The sequence below is a fragment of the Corvus moneduloides genome, chromosome 30 (genome assembly GCF_009650955.1).
Source record: "Corvus moneduloides isolate bCorMon1 chromosome 30, bCorMon1.pri, whole genome shotgun sequence".
NCBI classification, from domain to species: domain Eukaryota; kingdom Metazoa; phylum Chordata; class Aves; order Passeriformes; family Corvidae; genus Corvus; species Corvus moneduloides.
Genome location: NC_045505.1, coordinates 2,167,912 through 2,182,784, shown reverse-complemented (window position 1 = coordinate 2,182,784; position 14,873 = coordinate 2,167,912). Strand labels below are relative to the sequence as shown.

At 67.8% G+C, this 14,873-nt stretch overlaps 1 protein-coding gene and 1 long non-coding RNA gene across 6 annotated transcripts; one reads left to right on the top strand and one right to left on the bottom strand.

Moving 5' to 3' along the window:
- Positions 1-1,351: 1,351 nt before the first annotated feature.
- On the top strand, positions 1,352-3,391 carry LOC116436814. Its single transcript, XR_004237080.1, has 4 exons — positions 1,352-1,492; positions 2,674-2,709; positions 3,035-3,145; positions 3,321-3,391. It is a non-coding gene; the product is annotated as an uncharacterized LOC116436814 (long non-coding RNA).
- A 1,802-nt stretch (positions 3,392-5,193) lies between these two features.
- Positions 5,194-14,651, bottom strand: HNRNPA1 (heterogeneous nuclear ribonucleoprotein A1). 5 transcript variants are annotated; one of them, XM_032094208.1, is made up of 11 exons: positions 14,545-14,651; positions 13,135-13,251; positions 11,520-11,666; positions 9,934-10,144; positions 9,288-9,380; positions 9,085-9,210; positions 8,868-8,927; positions 8,530-8,706; positions 7,348-7,470; positions 6,620-6,682; positions 5,194-5,426 (listed from the first exon to the last, which is right to left on the bottom strand). In XM_032094208.1, the coding sequence occupies exons 1-10, from the start codon at positions 14,557-14,559 to the stop codon at positions 6,627-6,629; spliced, it is 1,125 nt and encodes a 374-aa protein (XP_031950099.1). In that variant the 5' UTR covers positions 14,560-14,651; the 3' UTR covers positions 5,194-5,426; positions 6,620-6,626. The 5 variants fall into 5 exon arrangements, with proteins under 5 accessions (XP_031950099.1, XP_031950100.1, XP_031950101.1 ...); XM_032094209.1 differs by having other exon boundaries at positions 9,085-9,180; XM_032094210.1 differs by lacking the exon at positions 8,868-8,927.
- Positions 14,652-14,873: the final 222 nt, after the last annotated feature.

The window sequence follows — 14,873 nt, the reverse complement described above, 5'->3', positions numbered from 1 at the left end:
CCGCAGGGCTGATTGGCCCAACTTCGCCTCGATTCTGCCAGTCGCTGCGTGCTCCCGCGCGGTGGGCGGGCCACTCTTTCCCGCCTTTCCCTAGGCGGCCGCTGATTGGAGAAACAACCCGTCCATCACCGCCGCACGGCTCCCCCGGAAGCGGAAAGGGGCGGTGCAGTTGCCATAGTGACCGGGGAAGCGCTGACGTCACCCTTTTGCCGGGGCCGGGATGTGATTGGCTGGCTTGATGAGCACGTGACCAGAAGCAATGCCCTTTTTGCTGGCCACGCCCCTCGCGTGGCCACGCCCCCTTGTGGGCGGGGCCTCCCGTGACCTTTGGTGGCTTGGGGTCGTGGGGGGACATTGGGGACATTTGGAGACATTGGGGGACATTGGGGGACATCGGGGGACATCGGGGGACACGTGGGGACACAGCAGAGCCCTGCGAGGTCCCAGCGCTGGGGGTGACAGGGGCGGGGGGTGGGGCAGTGCCACCGGGGGTGGGGACAGTGCCACCAGAGGGGTGACAGTGTCACCGGGGTGGGGCACTGCCACCAGGGGGGTGACAGTGCCGCCAGAGGGGTGGGGACAGTGCCACCAGAGGGGTGACAGTGCCACCAGAGGGGTGGGGACAGTGCCACCGGGGGGGGTGGCAGTGCCGCCAGAGGGGTGGAGACAGTGCCACCAGAGGGGTGGCAGTGCCACCAGAGGGGTGACAGTGCCACCGGGGTGGGGCACTGCCACCAGGGGGGTGACAGTGCCGCCAGAGGGGTGGGGACAGTGCCACCAGAGGGGTGGCAGTGCCACCAGAGGGGTGATAGTGCCACCAGAGAGGTGGGGACAGTGCCACCAGAGGGGTGGCAGTGCCACCAGAGAGGTGATAGTGCCACCAGAGGTGGGGACAGTGCCATCAGGGGGGGTGACAATGCCACCAGAGGGGTGACAGTGCCACCGGGGGGGGTGACAGTGCCACCAGAGGGGTGACAGTGCCAGCGGGGGGGTTGACAGTGCCACCCGGACGCGCTGGGCCCCGCTGATAGCGCCTGGCGGGGGTGGGTGACACCCCCCATGTCCCCGCTGTCCCCAAGGGCCCCGCAGGGGAAACCGCCGGCGGCTTCCGTCACCGGGGGCACCGGGGGGGACAAGGGGGGTCCCCGGCACTGCCAGCAGGCCCCGTGTCCCCTGGCCCTGTGCCCGCACCGTGTCCCCAGCTGTGTCCCCATGGCCCCCTGGATGTCCCCGTGTCCCCACCCCTGTCCCCTGTTCGTGTCCCCACATCGCCGTCCTTGTCCCCAGCTCCCCCCTTTGTGTCCCCACGTCCCCCCTTTGTGTCCCCACGTCCCCCGTTGGTGTCCCCCGTGTGTCCCCTCCTCCCCCTCGTCCCCCCCTCAGTTCCTGTCCCCTCCCGCTGTCCCCAGGGTGTCCCCGGGGCGGGCACAGCCGGAGCTGGGGGTGGCACTGCGGGGCCCTGGCCCTGTCCGAGCCCATCCCGTGTCCCCAGGTGGGTCCTGGCTCAGGTGTGGGACGGGGGGGGGTGACAGGGACGGGGTGGTGGCACAGGGGGTGACACAGGAGACACGGGGGTGTCACAATGGGGAGGGCCCCGACGGCTGAGGGGGGACACGGGGGGACAATGGGGGACACAATGGGGACACAATGGGGACGCGGGGGGACAATGGGGACACAATGGGGACACAGGGGGACAATGGGGGACACAATGGGAACACAATGGGGACACAATGGGGACACAGTGGGGACAATGGGGACACAGGGAGACAATGGGGACATGGGGGGACAATGGGGGACACAATAGGGACACAGTGGGGACACAATGGGGACACAATGGGGGACAATGGGGACACAACGGGGACACAGGGGGACAATGAGGACACAGGGAGACAATGGGGACACAGGGGGACAATGGGGGACACAATGGGGACACAATGGGGACACAATGGGGGACACGGGGGGACAATGAGGGACAAAATGGGGGCAATGGGGACAGAATGGGGGACAAAATGGGGGCAATGGGGACACAATGGGGACACGGGGGGACAATGGGGACACGGGGGGAGGGGGGACACGGGGGACACAATGGGGACCATGGGGGACAATGGGGACACAATGGGGACACAATGGGGACACAATGGGGACACGGGGGGACAATGGGGACACGGGGGACAGTCTCCCCCCACGGGCACCGCCATTGTCACCGAGACCTCGTGGTGGTGGTGTAGGGTCGGTGTTGATGGGGGTGACAGGGGGGTGACACGGGGTGACACAGGGGGTGACAGAGGGGTGATGGGGGTGGCACAGGGTGATGGGGAGGTGACGTGGGGGGGTGACAGCAGGGTGACACGGGGAGGGGGCGATGAGGGGGTGACCCCGGGTGTGACAGGGGTGACCCAGGGGGTGACAGGGGTGACGGGGGGGCGGTGACAGGGGTGACGGGGGGGGTGACAGGGGTGACCCAGGGAGTGACAAGGGGGTGCCCCCCCTCCCTGGGCGGGTCCCGGCGGTTGCTCCTTGTGCAACTCCCGGGTTGGGCAATGGGGTGGGGCCCGGGGGGAGCTCGGGAGGTCACGGGGTGTCCCCAGGGGGGTCAGGGCTGTCCCCAGAGGGGTCAGGGGGTGTCACCCGCCCCCCCCCAGGGTGGGCCCTAACCCCGATCTGGGGCTGCAGGAGGAAGCGGCGGCTGCGGCCATGGGGGACCCCCAGGTGAGGGGGGCCGGGGGGGGCTCGGGGAGGTCCTGGAGGGTCTGGGGGTCACGAGGGGGAGGGATGGTGGTGTTGGGGTGGGGATTGAGGGGGGTTTGGGGGGGTTTTAGGGGTGGGATCTGGGGGATATTGGGGGAATTTGGGGTGGGTTTGGGGGGGGTTTTAGGGGAGGGATTTGGGGGGCTTTGGGGTGATTTAGGAAACGTTCTGGGGTGGGATTTGGGGGGATTTTGAGTGGTTTTGGGGGTGGAATTTGAGGGATTGGGGGGGCTGCAAAGGGGGCGTGGCCAAGGCCCGCCCTCAGCCAATCAGCGGCGTCCCTCAGGCGCGGTGGGGGCGTGGCCCGGAGCAGGCCCCGCCCCCGAGTGCGCCCCCTGGCGGCGCGGGCGAGGCCGAGGTCACGTGGCAGGAGCTGCTGTCACTCAGCGAGCTGCAGGTGGGACACGCCCCCTCCCCAGGCCACGCCCCCTCCCCGGCTCTTACCGCCCCCTGGCGGCACCCCCCATCCCCGGAGACCCCTCCCCTCATGGACACAGGGGGGTGTCCCCACTGTCCCCCCCCCTACCCCCCGTCCCCCGGACCCCCTCTGACCCCTCCCCCTCTGTCCGCAGGGCCTGGACCTGCGGCCGGACCCCGCCCCGGACCCCCCTTTTTACCCTCCCCCCGCTCCCCCTCCTCATTTCCCTCCTTTCCCCCCCCCTTTTTCCCCTCCTTTCCCTCCCCCTCCTTTCCCGCCAGCCCCGCACGGCGACACCGGCGGCGACACCGGCGGCGACACCGGGAGCGGCACCGGGAGCGGCCGCGATCGGCGGCGGGCGCTGGCGCTGCCCTTGGCCCCCGAGGCCATCGTGGCCCTGCCCGTGGAGGAGCTCAGGGCCATCCTGGGCCGCGCGGGGACATCGGGGGCGCAGCTGGCGCTGGCCCGGGACATCCGGCGGCGCGGCCGCAACAAGGAGGCGGCTCAGAGGTGCCGCCGCCGCCGCCTCGAGGCCATCGCGGGGCTCCGCGCCGAGCTCGCCCGCCTGGGCCGCGAGCGGGAGCGGCTGCTGCGGGCGCGGGGACACGCGGAGAGGGCCCTGGGGACACTGCGGAGGGACCTGGAGCGCGTCACGCGGGAGGTGCTGGGTGCCCTCGGGGACACCAGTGGGGACCCGGCCGGTGTCACCTCCCGGGTGCTGGGTGCCCTCGGGGACACCAGTGGGGACCCGGCCGGTGTCACCTCCCGGGTGCTGGGTGCCCTCGGGGATGGGGACACCCATGGGGACCTCACCGGTGTCACCTCCCAGGTGCTGGGTGCCCTCGGGGACACCCATGGGGACCCGGCCGGTGTCACCTCCCGGGTGCTGGGTGCCCTCGGGGATGGGGACACCACTGGGGACCTCACCGGTGTCACCTCCCAGGTGCTGGGCGCTCTCAGGGATGGGGACACCACTGGGGACCTCACCAGTGTCACCTCCCAGGTGCTGGGCGCTCTCGGGGACACCCGTGGGGACCTGGCACAGGTCACGCATCGAGTGTTGGGGACACTGGGGGATGGGGACCTGGGCAGTGTCACCTCCCAGGTGCTGGGAACACTGGGGGATGGGACCCCACTTGTCACCTCCCAGCTGTTGGGGACACTCGGGGACAGGGATGGGACCCCACGTGTCACACACCAGGTGTTGGGGACACTCGGGGACAGGGATGGGACCCCCATGTCCCCCGAGAGCTTCGGGCTGTCCCCCTGTGCCCACAGCCCCCTGTGACACCCTGGGGCCAGCCCTGTCACTGCCACCCCTGTCACCCCACAATAAACCTGCTCCCAAGGCACCGCGTGTCTCTGTCACCCTCTGTCACCCTGGGGTGACACATTCCTGCCACCTCCCTCCCGGTGACGCATCCCGGTGACACATCCCGATCCCGGCGTTCCGGGCACCCCCAGGCACCCCATTCCTGCTGTCACCTCCTGGCCCCGTCCCCTCCAGGTCACACGTGGCCCTGGCTGCCTCTGGGGTCCCCAAATCGGTGTCCCCCAGCCCTGTCCTCCACCCTCCTGTCCCCTCCCTCCCTCCCGCCCTGTCCCCACACACGGGAGGGACACAGGTACAAAAATACCCTTTTATTGAGGGCACCGGGGGGGTCCCGCGGGCGCTGGGGCGGGGCTGGGGGGGTGGCCCGGCCCTGGGGGCGTGGCCCGGCCCTGGGGGGGGGGGTGGCCCGGCCCTGGGCTGTCCCCAAGTGTCCCCTCTGTGCCCCCGCTCACCTCCGCGGGCTCCTCTCCCGGGGCCGGTGGCTCCTACAAAAGGGAAGGTGGGAATTAGCGGCGGAGGGGGGATGGGGACACCCGGGGGACGCTCTGGGGACACCCAGGGTGACAAGAGAGGGGGGGTGAAGGGGGGGCGGAGCCAGGCTGTGACTGACAGCTGAGGCGACCAATCAGGAGGAGAGCGGCCCCCACCTCTAAAATCATTGCGAATAATAAAAAATAATAATTTAAAAAAAAAAAAAAAAAACCCAAGAGACATTTATTGACAGGGGGAGGGGTACAGGACACGGGGGGGTGGTGGGGGGGGAAAGGGAAATTCCGGCGGCTCCGCTCGGGAACTACGACAGGACCCCGGGCACGGCGACCCCACAGCGGCCCCGGGGTCCCGGAGGGTCCTGGAGGGTCCCGGGGGCTCCGCCCGGGCCCGGCGCTGGCTCCAGGGGCCGCCCCGGCTCCCGCCCGGCTCCGGCTCCTGCGGGACAGACGGGGCAGGGTCAGGATCGGGAGCGGCTCCGGGGCTGGGGACTCCGGCAGGGAAACAGAGCCCCGGTCCCGGTCCCAATCCCAGCCCTAATCCCGGTCCCGATCCCAATCCTGGCCTCAATCCCTGCCCTGATCCCGGCCCCGATCCCTGCCCTGATCCTGTCCCAATCCCTGCCCTGATCCTGTCCCAATCCCGGCCCCAATCCCTGCCCTGATCCCGGCCCCGATCCCTGCCCTGATCCTGTCCCAATCCCTGCCCTGATCCCGGCCCCGATCCCTGCCCTGATCCCGGCCCTGATCCTGTCCCAATCCCTGCCCTGATCCTGTCCCAATCCCTGCCCCGATCCCGGCCCCAATCCCAGTCCCAATCCAGTCCTCGATCCCTGCCCTGATCCTGGCCCCAGTCCCGGTCCCAGTCCTGGTCCCAGTCCCTGCCCTGATCCCTGCCCCGATCCCAGCCCCGATCCGTGCCCTGATCCTGTCCCGATCCCTGCCCTGATCCCAGCCCTGATCCTGTCCCAATCCCTGCCCCGATCCCAGCCCCAATCCCAGCCCCGATCCCTGCCCTGATCCTGTCCCAATCCCTGCCCCGATCCTGTCCCAAATCCTGCCGGAATTCCCAGCTCCACCCCTTCCCATCCTTGCCCCCATTTCCACCCCTTTTCCTGCCATTTTCCCTATTTCTGGTCTCCTTTTCTCCCTCACTTTCTCTCAACTCCTTCATTTTTTCCCTATCACTTTTTCTCCTCTCAATTTCTCCCACTTTTAACCTTTTCCTCCATTTTTTTCCCCAACTTTTTCTCACCTTTCCAACCTTTTTCCACTTCCACACCTCTTTTCTTCCTTCTCCCCCTCAATCTTTCCCTTTGTCCCCCCCAATCCTTTTCCTTCATTCTCCTCCCACCTTTTTCCCACCTCTTCCTCTTTTCCCAACATTATTTTTTGCTCATTTTCCCCACTTTTCTTCCTGAACCTTCCTCCCAACTTTTCCTTTTCCCTCCCTTTCCCCCCCAATCGTTTCTTTCACTTTTTCTCTCAATCCTCTTCCCATTTCCCCCCAGTTTTTCCCCTCATCTTTTCCCCCCCAATTTTCCCCTCATCTTTTCCCCTTTCCCCCCCCCCAATTTTCCCATCTCTTTCCCACCCTTTTTCCCCTCTTTTTGCCCCATTTCCCCCCCTCACCTGCCCATTAAAACCTCCTCCCTCCTCCGTAGCTGCCGCCGCCGCTGGAGCTGCCGTAGCCGCCTGTGGGGATTTAGGGACACCCAGAAATTGGGGGGGGGGGGGGGACACCCATTTGGGGACCCCCCTGGGACCCCCCAGTGACACAGAAGCCCTCCCAGGACACTTTGGGGTCTCTCCAGGACATTTTGGAGCCCCCCCCAATACATTCAGGGCCTCCTCCAGGACATTTTGGGGCCCCCAATACATTTAGGGCCTCCTCCAGGACATTTTGGGGCCCCCCCCAATACATTCAGGGCCTCCTCCAGGACATTTTGGGGCCCCCCAGCTCATCTTTGAGGCTCCCCAGCTCATTTAGGGCTCCTCCAGGCGATTTTGGGGTCCCCCAGGTGATTTTTGCCCCCACCCAGGGTTCACTGCCGCTGCAGGGCCCTGAGCTGGGCCCCCTCAGGTTATTTTAGGTCCCCCCCAGTACATTTTAGGGTCTCCCCAGTACATTTAGGGCTCCCCCAGATGATTTTGGGGTCCCCCAGGACTCACAGCCCCTGTAGGGCCCCGAGCTGCACCCCCCGAAGGTGTCCCCAGTACATTTTAGGGTCTCCCCAGTGCATTTTGAGTCCTCCCCAGTATACTTCAGGGTCTCCCCAGTACCTTTTAGGGTCTCCCCAGTACATTTTGAGGCCCCCCCAGGTGATTTTTGGGGCCCCCCGGGTGGTTTTGGGACTCACCGCCGCCGTAGGGCCCCGAGCTGCGCCCCCCGAAGCTGCCGCCCTTCATGGGCCCGAAGCTCGAGGCCTGGTTGTTGTAGCTGCCGAAGTCGTTGTAGCTGCCCCCGCCCCCGAAATTGCTGCCTGGGGGGGGACAGCGGGGTCAGGGGGACACCAGGGACAGGGGGGGCACAGGGAGCACCCAGGGATGGCCCGTGGAAAGGGGAATCGGGAGCTTTGGGAAGGGGGAACTGAGATCCCAAAGGCACTGGGAGCTCTGGGGTGGTTGAACTGGGAGCTGAGTCCAGGAGGCTTCAACTGGGATCCCAAAGACTCTGTGAGCTCCGAGATGGCTCCCCCAGAACCCCAAACACCCCAGGAGCTCTGGGATGGCTCCTCCAAAACCCCAAACACCCCAGGATGGCTCCCCCAGAACCCCAAACACCCCAGGAGCTCTGGGATGGCTCCCCCAAACACCCCAAACACCCCAGGAGCTCTGGGACGGCTCCCCCAAACACCCCAAACACCCCAGGAGCTTTGGGATGGCTCCCCCAGAACCCCAAACACCCCGGGATGGCTCCTCCAGAACCCCAAACACTCCGAGAGCTTTGGGATGGCTCCCCCAGAACCCCAAACACCCCAGGAGCTCTGGGATGGCTCCTCCAAAACCCCAAACACCCCGGGAGCTCCAGGACCGCTCCCCAAGAACCCCAAACACCCCGGGAGCTCTGGGATGGCTCCCCCAAACACCCCAAACACCCCAGGAGCTCTGGGATGGCTCCTCCAAAACCCCAAACACCCCGGGAGCTCTGGGATGGCTCCCCCACAACCTCAAACACCCCGGGAGCTCCAGGACCGCTCCCCAAGAACCCCAAACACCCCAGGACGGCTCCCCCAAACACCCCAAACACCCCAGGAGCTCTGGGATGGCTCCTCCAGAACCCCAAACACCCCAGGAGCTCTGGGATGGCTCCCCCACAACCCCAAACACACCGGGAGCTCTGGGACGGCTCCCTCACAACCCCAAACACCCAGGGAGCCCCGGGACAGCTCCCCCCGAACCCCAAACACCCAGGGAGCCCCGGGACAGCTCCTCCAGAACCCCAAACGCCAGGAGGTGCCCATTCACCCGGGACCCGCAGCTTTACCCAGGGGTGACCCCACGGCTTCCCCCCCGTCCCCGCACCCCCCGTGGGGTCCCACCTGTGCCCGCCTCGGCCAGGCCGTTGCGCACGGCCAGCGCTGGCCCCCGTGCCGGCCGCCGGCCCCCGCTGCCGCCGCCGAAGCCGCCGCCGCCGTTGTTGTAGCCGTCATAGGAGCCGCTGCCGCCGTAGCCCCGGTTGCCCCCGGAGTAGCCAGGGCCGCCGCCGCCCCCGTAACCTGCGGGAAACACACGGAGAAGGGGCCGTGAGCCCGCGGGGCCGTGGTGGCCGCGGAGGGGCCGGGCTCCGGTGGGCGCGGGCGGCGCGGGCTGCGTGGCTGGCGGGGCCGGGCTGCGTGGCTGGCGGTGCCCCCGGGGCTCGGGCCCGGCCTGGCCTTACCGTCAGCGCCAAATCCATTAAATCCGTCGCCGCCGTAGGCGCCGGCGCGGCCAAACCCACCTGGAAAGAACAAACCGCGCTGGGGCCCCGCCACGGGACGGGCACCGGAGCCCGGGGGGGACGGGATGGGACGAGGAGCAGGGCACCGGAGCGGCGGCCGCCGTCGGGGGGTCCCCCCTTCCGTGGGGGTTGCGGCCCCGGCTGAGCCCTCACTCACCACGGCCCCCGAAGTTGCCCCCGCGGCTGAAGTTGTCACCGCCACCGAAGCCGCCGCGGCCGCCGCCGCCGCCGAAGTTCCCGGAGCCGCTGCGGCCTAGGAGGGGGGGCGGGGGGGGGGCACAGCCTTTAGGCACAGCGCGGGTGGCACGGGCGGCCTGGCACGGGCGGGGCGCGGCCGGGGGACGAGGGCCGGGCGCTCACCTCGCTGGCCGGCCGAGGCGCTGGCCATCTCCTGCTTGGACAGCGCCTTGCGCACCTCGCAGTTGTGCCCGTTCACCGTGTGGTACTTCTGGACTGCGGGCACGGCGGGGGCTCAGGCCGGGCTGGCACTGTCCCCTCGCTGTCCCCAGCTGGGCTGGCGCTGTCCCCTTGCTGTCCCCAAACGGGCTGGCACCCCCCCAGGCTGTCCCCAGCTGGCTGTCACCCACCCCACACCGTCCCCATGCCATCCCCAGCTCTACACTGTCCCCACACTGTCCCCACACCGTCCCCACGCCATCCCCAGCCCCACACCGTCCCCACGCCATCCCCAGCTCCACACCTGCCCCACACCGTCCCCACGCCATCCCCAGCCCCACACCGTCCCCACGCCATCCCCAGCTCCGCACCTGCCCCACACCGTCCCCACGCCATCCCCAGCTCCACACCAGTCCCCAGCCAGGCTGTCAGTGCCCCACACCGTCCCCACACCGTCCCCATTCCATCCCGAGCTCCACACCAACCCCACACCGTCCCCACGCCATCCCCAGCCCCACACTGCCCCACACCGTCCCCACGCCATCCCCAGCCCCACACCAACCCCACACTGTCCCCACACCGGCCCCATGCCATCCCCAGGGGCACTCACTGACGATTTTGTCGACCGAGTCGTGGTCGTCGAAGGTGACGAAGGCGAAGCCGCGCTTTTTGCCGCTGCCGCGGTCGGTCATGATCTCGATGACCTCGATCTTGCCGTACTGGCCGAAGTAGTCCCGCAAGTGATGCTCCTCCGTGTCCTCCTTGATACCGCCCACGAAGATCTTCTTCACCGTCAGGTGCGCGCCGGGCCGCTGCGAGTCCTGCGGGAACAGGGACGGGGATGGAGCGGGCACGGAGCGGGGGCACGGGGCAGGGGCACGGAGCAGGGATGGAGAGGGGATGGAGCGGGGGCACGGGGCAGGGGCACGGAGCAGGGATGGAGCGGGCACGGAGCGGGGGCACGGGGCAGGGGCACGGAGCAGGGGATGGAGCGGGCACGGGGCAGGGGCACGGAGCGGGGGCACGGGGCGGGGGCACGGCCGCCACCGTCCCCGGTGTCACTGCTGCGAGCAGCGGGCACGGCCACTGCCACCACCCCAGCCCCAGGTGCCACTGTCCCCAGCATGTCCCCAAGGTCCCCGCACATCTCTGGACATGGCCCCTTTGGGCTCCACCACCCCTCCATGGCCCCAGTGTCCCCTCAGTGTCCCCATCCCTCTCTGGACACAACCCATTTGGGTTCCACCACCCCCCCCGTGTCCCCTCAGTGTCCCCGTACCTCCACCACCCCCCTGTGTCCCCAGTGTCCCCTCAGTGCCCTCACCTCTCTGGACACGGCCCGTTTGGGTTCCACCACTCCCTTGTATCCTCAGTGTCCCCTCAGTGTCCCCAGGGTCCCCTCGGTGTCCCCAGGGTCCCTCACCTCTCTGGACACGGCCCGTTTGGGTTCCACCACTCCCTTGTATCCTCAGTGTCCCCTCAGTGTCCCCAGGGTCCCCTCGGTGTCCCCAGGGTCCCTCACCTCTCTGGACACGGCCCGTTTGGGTTCCACCACCCCTCCATGGCCCCAGTGTCCCCTCAGTGTCCCCAGTGTCCCCTCACCTCTCTGGACACAGCCCATCTGGGTTCCACCACCCCCCCTGTGTCTCCCCAGTGTCCCCCCAGTGTCCCCCCTCAGGGTCCCTGGTGTCCACTCGGTGTCCACTCAGTGTCCCCAGGGTCCCCTCAGTGTCCCCTCGGTGTCCCCAGGGTCCCTCACCTCTCTGGACACGGCCCGTTTGGGTTCCACCACCCCCCCTGTGTCTCCCCAGTGTCCCCGCAGTGTCCCCCCTCAGGGTCCCCGGTGTCCACTCAGTGTCCCCTCAGTGTCCCCAGGGTCCCCTCGGTGTCCCCTCGGTGTCCCCTCGGTGTCCCCAGGGTCCCTCACCTCTCTGGACACGGCCCGTTTGGGTTCCACCACCCCTCCATGGCCCCAGTGTCCCCTCAGTGTCCCCTCGGTGTCCCCTCGGTGTCCCCAGGGTCCCTCACCTCTCTGGACACGGCCCGTTTGGGTTCCACCACCCCCCCTGTGTCTCCCCAGTGTCCCCGCAGTGTCCCCCCTCAGGGTCCCCGGTGTCCACTCAGTGTCCCCTCAGTGTCCCCAGGGTCCCCTCAGTGTCCCCTCGGTGTCCCCTCGGTGTCCCCAGGGTCCCTCACCTCTCTGGACACGGCCCGTTTGGGTTCCACCACCCTGCCGTCCACCTTGTGTGGCCGCGCGTTCATGGCGGCGTCGACCTCCTCGACCGAGGAGTAGGTGACGAACCCGAAGCCCCGCGAGCGCTTCGTGTTGGGGTCCCGCATCACCTGGGGACACAGGGGACAGCTCAGGGACAGGCCAGGGACAGGTCAGGGACAGGCCAGGGACACAGGGGACAGGTCAGGGACAGGCCAGGAACACAAAGAACAGATCAGAGACAGGTCAGGGACAGGTGAGGGACAGGTCAGGGACACACGGGACAGGTCAGGGACAGGTCGGGGACAGGTGAGGGACACAGGGGACAGGTCAGGGACAGCTCAGCGACAGGTCAGGGACACAGGGGACAGGTCAGGGACAGGTCAGGGACAGGTCAGGGACAGGTCAGGGACACAGGGAACAGGTCAGGGACAGGTCAGGGACAGGTCAGGGACAGGCCAGGAACAGGCCAAGGACAGCTCAGAGACAGGCCAGGGATGGAAGAGGGACAGACCAGGGACACAGGGGACAGGCCAGGGACGGGTGAGGAACACGGGCAGAGGACACACACAGGAGAGGGGTCTCTCACAGGTGAGGGGTCTCTCACACCCAGGGGCTGCTCTGGGGGAGCCAGGGAAGGTTTGGGGGCCCTGCAGAGTTTGGTTGGTTCCTGAGCAGGTTTGGGAGCCCAGGGAAGGTTTGGGGGCCCTGCAGAGTTTGGTTGGTTCCTGAGCAGGTTTGGGAGCCCAGGGAAGGTTTGGGGGCCCTGCAGAGTTTGGTTGGTTCCTGAGCAGGTTTGGGGGGGCTGGGGAAGGTTTGGGGGCCCTGCAGAGTTTGGTTGGTCCCTGAGCAGGTTTGGGGGGGCTGGGGAAGGTTTGGGGGCCCTGCAGAGTTTGGTTGGTCCCTGAGCAGGTTTGGGAGCCCAGGGCAGGTTTGGGGCTGTGGGGGGAGGACCCTGGTGCGCATTTGGAGACGCCGGGAAAAGTTTCGGGGTCCCAGGAAAGGATTTGAGGGTCCCAGGGAAAGACTTGGGGCTCCAAGGGAAGGTTTTGGGGATCCTGAGGAAGGTCTGGATGTCCCAGGGCAGGTTTTGGGGTCCCAAGGAATGTCTAAGGGTCCTGGAAAAGGTTTTAGGAGTCCCAAGGAAGAATTTGGGGAACCCAGAGAAGGTTTTGGTGCCCTGGGGAGGGATCTGGAGATCACAAGAAGGATTTAGGTGTCCCAAAGAAAATTGTGCTGTCCCAGGGAGGGATTTGGAGCTCTCAGGGAAGGTTTAGGGGGTCCCAGGGAGGGATTTGGGGGTCCCAGGGGAGGCTTAGGGGGTCCCAGGGGAGGCTTAGGGGATCCCAGGGAGGATTTGGGGATCCCAGGGAAGGTTTTGCTGTCCCAGGGAAGGTTTAGGGGGTCCCAGGGAAGGTTTAGGGGGTCCCAGGGAAGGTTTAGGGGGTCCCAGGAGAGGTTTTGCTGTCCCAGAGAAGGTTTTGGGGTCCCAGGGAAGGTTTTGGGGATCCCAAGGAAGGTTTAAGGGATCCCAGGGAAGGCTTTGGGGTGCCAGGGGAGGTTCTGGGGTGCCAGGGGAGGCTGGGGCCGGGCTCTCACCACGCAGTCGGTGAGGGTGCCCCACTGCTCGAAGTGGCTGCGCAGGCTCTCGTCTGTGGTTTCAAAGCTGAGGCCGCCGATGAAAAGTTTCCGGAGCTGCTCCGGCTCCTTCGGGGACTGCGGGACAGGGGGACACGGAGGGAGGGGTCACGGGGGGCTGGGGACCCCAAAATCCCTCCTGGGACCGCCCCCCACAGCTCCTGACATCCCAAATTCACCCCCAAGATCCCCCCCTCCCCCCCCAGCTCCTCACACCCCAAATTCCCCCTGGGATCGCCCAGAGCTCCAGGGAGGTCCTGACATCCCAAAATCCCCCCCCCAGGACCCCCCAAATCCCTCCTGGGACCCCAAATTTCACCCTGGGCCTCCCCCACAGCTCCTGACACCCCAAATCCCCCCCTGGGAACATCCCAGCTCCACGGATGCCCTAAAACCCCAAATTTCACCCTGGGATCCCTCCCAGCTCCAGGGAGGTCCTGACACCCCAAATCCCCCTGGGAGCCCCCAGACCCAACCTGAGGGGGTCGAGGAGCCCCCCACCCCTCACCTGAGATGCTGCCCAGGGCCAGGGAGACCCTGAAATCCCCAGATCCTCTTTTGGGGACCCCCAGGCCCTAAAGGGACCCAGAGCCCCTCCCAAGTGCCTGATTTTGGGGCCCATCAGGCTCTTGACCCCCCCTGGGCCCCATCCCTGACCCCAAAGGAACCCCTGAGCTCCTCCATCCCAAACTTTTGGGGTCACTTGGTCCTTGAGCATCCCCAGGTCCCATCTGGGGGGGCCACCAGACCCCCAACCCAAATTCCTAGACCTCCCAAGCCCCCAACCCTCTCCCCCAGCCCCTATTTCCGGGGCCCACAAAACCCCTCAGTGCCCCCAGCCCCTCATTTCGGACCCCCCCAACCCTAAACTCGGACTCCTCCAAACCCCCCAGAAGCCCCCAATCCCAATTTTGACCCTCCGAAGCCCCCATACCGCTCATTTTCGCCCCGCCACCCCCCAATTTCGACCACCCCACCCCTAATTTTGAGACACCCCCCCCCCCCCCAATCCCGGGTGACACAAAGGACGCGCACGTGGCCGCGGGCGCGCGCGGGGGGGGGGGGGGGAGGTGAGGGGGGGTCGCGCATGCGCCTGAGGAGGGGGCGGGGGGGGGTGGGGCGGGGGGGGTCCGTGTGTGACCCCCCCCCCCCCCAAACGGCGCCTGCGCGGGTGTGGGGAGGGGGGGGGGGGGGGGGGCGCGCGCCGCGGGACGGGACGGGCGGCGCGCGCAGGCGCAGTGAGCGCGCGCGGCCCGCGAGGCGGCGGCGGCGGCGGAGGCGCGGGGTGGGGGGGGCGGGGGGGGGCGGGGAGGGTGGAATAAAAAATAACCCGCGGGGATCGCCGAGGGGGAAAGGGGTGTGAGCGCTGACCTCGGCCTTGGCCATGGCGGCGGCGCGGGGCGGGGCGGGCCGGGCGGTGGCGGCAGCGCGCGATGCTCCCTCTGCGAGGGCCGACACGGAAAGGGGCCGAGCGACGCGAGCGCCGCCGCCTCACCCCGCCGCCCCCGCCGCCCGCCCGGCCCCCGCGCCGCCTCCCATTGGCCGACTCCGCCCGGCGCCGCCGCCTCATTGGCGGAGCCGCCGCGCTCCGCCCGCAGCACCGGCGCTGGTTGGCCGCCCGCGGCCCCGTCCCGCCCCCGCGCCGCGCTGATTGGACAGAACCGTCGCGGCCACGCCCCGCGCAGCTTTTCCCGCTCCGG

Coding starts and splice junctions, on each gene's coding strand:
- HNRNPA1 (XM_032094208.1), bottom strand. Junction 11,667..13,134: donor GCACCCTCACCGACTGCGTG/GTGAGAGCCCGG, acceptor CTGTGTCCCCAG/GTGATGCGGGACCCCAACAC. Junction 10,145..11,519: donor AACGGGCCGTGTCCAGAGAG/GTGAGGGACCCT, acceptor CTGTTCCCGCAG/GACTCGCAGCGGCCCGGCGC.